The sequence below is a fragment of the Hemibagrus wyckioides genome, linkage group LG18 (genome assembly GCF_019097595.1).
Source record: "Hemibagrus wyckioides isolate EC202008001 linkage group LG18, SWU_Hwy_1.0, whole genome shotgun sequence".
NCBI lineage: Eukaryota > Metazoa > Chordata > Actinopteri > Siluriformes > Bagridae > Hemibagrus > Hemibagrus wyckioides.
This window is the reverse complement of record NC_080727.1, coordinates 4,353,316-4,357,500: the sequence shown is the minus strand read 5'-3', so window position 1 is coordinate 4,357,500 and position 4,185 is coordinate 4,353,316. Positions and strand designations below refer to the sequence as shown.

General features: G+C 43.9%; 1 protein-coding gene across 8 annotated transcripts in view; it reads right to left on the bottom strand.

Moving 5' to 3' along the window:
* Window positions 1-2,445, bottom strand: part of vav2 (vav 2 guanine nucleotide exchange factor) — a 187,777-nt gene extending 185,332 nt beyond the window's left edge. For 3 of the 8 annotated variants that reach the window (XM_058415578.1, XM_058415579.1, XM_058415581.1), the window contains exon 1: window positions 1,197-2,445. In XM_058415578.1, the coding sequence (XP_058271561.1) occupies window positions 1,197-1,400 (204 nt within the window). In that variant the 5' untranslated portion in view covers window positions 1,401-2,445. The remainder of the gene's footprint in view (window positions 1-1,196) is intronic. The other 5 variants (XM_058415580.1, XM_058415582.1, XM_058415584.1 and 2 more) reach the window with 3 other exon arrangements.
* Window positions 2,446-4,185: the final 1,740 nt, after the last annotated feature.

Below are 4,185 nucleotides of genomic sequence, written 5' to 3'. Positions count from 1 at the left end.
GAATGAGAGAGTGAATGAGAGAGTGAGTGAGTGAATGAGAGAGTGAGTGAGTGAGTGAGTGAATGAGAGAGTGAATGAGAGAATGAATGAGAGAGTGAGTGAGTGAATGAGAGTGAGTGAGTGAATGAGAGAGTGAGTGAGTGAATGAGAGAGTGAGTGAGTGAATGAGAGAGTGAATGAGAGAGTGAGTGAGTGAATGAGAGAGTGAGTGAGTGAGTGAGTGAGTGAGTGAATGAGAGAGTGAATGAGAGTGAATGAGAGAGTGAGTGAGTGAATGAGAGAGTGAGTGAGTGAGTGAGTGAGTGAATGAGAGAGTGAGTGAGTGAATGAGAGAGTGAGTGAGTGAGTGAGTGAGTGAGTGAGTGAGTGAATGAGAGAGTGAGTGAGTGAATGAGAGAGTGAGTGAGTGAGTGAGTGAGTGAATGAGAGAGTGAATGAGAGAGTGAGTGAGTGAATGAGAGAGTGAGTGAGTGAATGAGAGAGTGAGTGAGTGAATGAGAGAGTGAGTGAGTGAATGAGAGAGTGAGTGAGTGAATGAGAGAGTGAGTGAGTGAGTGAGTGAATGAATGTGTGAGTGAGTGAGAAGTAGCGGAGTTCACAAGTGCCTCTGGTGAACGTTCATTTCTAGTGCAGTCGCTAATCTGGCAACGACGTAAATCAAACAACCCGTGTCGACACTGATTACAGCGTTATTTTAATTTGCGTTAAACTAGTTAGCCTCTGTAAGTATATACAGCTACTACTGTAAGCCACAACACAAGACAAAGCACAAGCAAAACAACTGACTTGCTAGCGTAAAACACAGGGTCTGGCACCAAAAGGTGAACACTTTATGACCATTTTCTACCTCTTTGTGTTTAGTGAAATGAAAAACATCTAGAGTTTGGAATTACGTGGAATTATGCAACAAACTAACCAGCCAAGCTAGCTGTGATAACCGATGTGTTACAGATTGTTGATTTGAATATGGTCGAAATTCCACGTTGATGGAGTCATACTGCAAGTTTAATAAGCATTTCCTGCACACAATTATCCTGCAGTACATTTTTTTGGTGGTATTCCCCAAGGATCAATGCTCGGCAGGAGGAAAAAAATAAATAAACAAATAAATATTGCCCACTTCAATGCATTAAGGGTTCGAACAGCACATTAATCCCCATGTTAAAAACCCTGGACGCTTGTGATGAGTGACCTACCTGCGACATCTGAGGCCTGAAGTTGATCTGCTTCAGGTCTACAGATCCGGGTGACAGATTGTGCAACATTTGGCACAAGAGCACCCCGTCTCGGAGAGCCTGGGCCAGGTCAAAGACGACGGCCTCGGGCCAAACCACCCGGTGATTCGGGGGCAAGACCTTGCAGTCGATGAGCCACCGGCCACACTGCCTCCACTCCTCCATAGTGACAGTGGAACGAAGAACGAAGCTCAGAAAGTCCTCTGGCTGAGGGGGCCACCTCCCAAGACGCCCAGGAGACACGGATTACGTCCGAAACGTTACCACGGTTCGAGCTAGGGTTCTGGATACCAGTCCATACGACAAAGATTCAGAGTCTTAACTCCTGCTGTCTGTCAGTCATTCTCATCGCCGGCTAATCAAATTCCTGATCAAACTTCCACTCTCTCTGACCGGGAGAAAGGTCAGACTCCAAACTTCTGCCTGATTACTGGATCAAATCAGTGTAGTTTCCTCTTCTTCATCATCATCATCACGTGGAGAGTTCTGGGAAACACACACACACACCTCAAGCCTGGTATTTTTATACAAACAAATCTCTCTCTCTCTTCAGAGAAAGACAAGGGAGAGGTTTCAATCACAACATGTCCAAGAAGAAGGAGGAGGAGGAGAAGAAATCATTTTGTTACAACGTGTCGTTCACTCAAGTCTTTCTTCACCGACACAAGGAAACAAGTTAACAATAAAGCTCACATTCAGCAGCTTTGGGGTGAAGTAGTTTTGTTGCCAGAAAATTTTATTCTTTGCTGTTCTCGCAGTTTCTTTATACTTGGTGTGAATCGCCGGCTCTCCGCGCTATCCACGCTAACACCACCATCCGTGACGGGGAGGGGGGAAAAAAGAGAGAAAAGACGGACGACAAAAAACTCGAAAATGTTCTTAGGTCCCTTTTCACTCCATGAAGAAGAGGGGAAAACGGTATTCCGTGTTGGCAAGCGGATATTTAGCAGCTTTAGCGTCCTGGAAATGTTCTCTCTCTATACTTTCCGCTTCGTCCCCGTGTGCTGTAATCCTCATCCACTCTCGCTTTTCTGCTGTGTTTTGATTTTCTCACTCCCGCTCCGAGCTCTCTCTCACATACAGAGAGAGAGAGAGAGAGAGAGAGAGAGAGAGAGACAGACTAACTGACTCGACGAGAAAGAGAGAGAGAGAAAACCCACCGCGTTCACGCGCGACACAGAGGAAGCGGGAGAAGCGTTGAAAGTGTGCGCGCGCACGCCACAGAACGCGAGCAGCTGGGGTCCGCGCGCGCTCATCCAGGTTCTGAGGCGATTTTTGGGATCTTTTTTTTTCCCGCCCAAAATGACTCCATAAACACTAAAGTTTTTATTTATTTTTTTGTTTTGTTTTGTTCGTTTGTTTTATATTTCCACATAATAATAATTTAGTTTAATTTAACGGAATGCTCGTGCTTGTTTGTGTTTACCTGTCAGTCATTTCATACACGCGCTCAGACTCCGCCCACCACAAGTTCGCCCCGCCCCCTATTATCTGAGAAAACGGTGTAGAAAATCTCTCATTTATTTCCACATACTGAACCATTTAGATTAGGATTATGAGACAAATCTCGCCACATATTCTGTACCCTTTTATTAAAAAAGGATTTTTTTTTTTTTTGCTAAATCAGGGCAACAGCTCCACCACAAGTGCCCCAGTTTTGCCTCAGACCCATGGTAGTTTCCTCTTGTTCATCATACAGTGTATGTGATGTATGTCTGTTATCTTATGTCCCCTTCGCATAAAGTGTAGTCACTTAGTCATAAAATAGTATTCCGTGTTTGCTAACACGACACAGTGGATCGTTGTGAGGCCCCGCTCTCAAAATGGAAGGGTCTGTGACACGATCGTTCACGTTAACACAGTGAAAAATAATCGGATCCAACCAGCCTTCAGAGTTATAGTTTCAATATTGGGTTTCCTTAATTGTACCCGACTGTATTAAACCTCAGACTCATAAACAATGAGCTGAATCATTTGAATGCAGTTTGGTAACGTCGCTAAAAGCCGTAAACAATGCTGTTGTTATGAGCAAATGTTTTGGCTAGTTCGGGTTTAGAATTCGATCTAGAAGCGTACACGTTTACTGAATGTCTGTAGTAGTTTTAGAGCTGGATTATGTTCATAAAATAGGTCTGTGGCATGTACTATCGAGCACGGACATGTTTTTTGAGCCGGGCCACACGGTCGCTTAGTGGTTTGCACTGTTGCCTCAAAGCAAGAAGGTCCTGGATTCGTATCCCAGGTTCAAACAGGCGTGAGTGAGTGTGTGTGGTTGTCTGTTTATATGTGTGTGGCCCTGTGATGGACTGGCGACCTGTCCAGGGTGTTCCCCTGCCTTTCTATCCCAGCCAATGTGCGCTGGGATAGGCTCCAGCAGATCCCCGTGACCCTAATTAGGAATAAAGCAGGTATAGACGATGGATGGATGGATGTTTTTGAGCCAAAGGATCTTCCAAATCCATGCAATAGTCAATGATGCTGATTTTTAGACAAGTCTTTCACACACAAATAAAAGTTTTATCAAAAGACACAAGTCCCTGTCCAAGGTTATAGACGTACATTACTGTTCTGTAAGGTGCAAACTCTGTATATTATACAACCTAACAATACAGTGGTCCACAAGCCATATCTGATTATATATCTGCTTAATAAGATGGTATTGGATTTCAAACCACTTTTAGGTGCAATGAATACTTCAGCAAGAACCATGTGTTTGTAGACCTCCAGAATCCTCTAGAAGGAGTCCAGTTATCCTTCAGAAACATCATAAAGCATAGACAGTGTTCATTGTGATCCTTGATGTACCACATAATAATAATCTTTGTGCTGTAAAGCTTTGGGAAATGCCTTAGGCTGGTTTGTTATCTGAGTCTAGGTCAGCAAAAAGTTGGGATAATGAATGAATTTGGGAAATATTCAGCATACAACAGGAGAAATATGGACTGGAAGA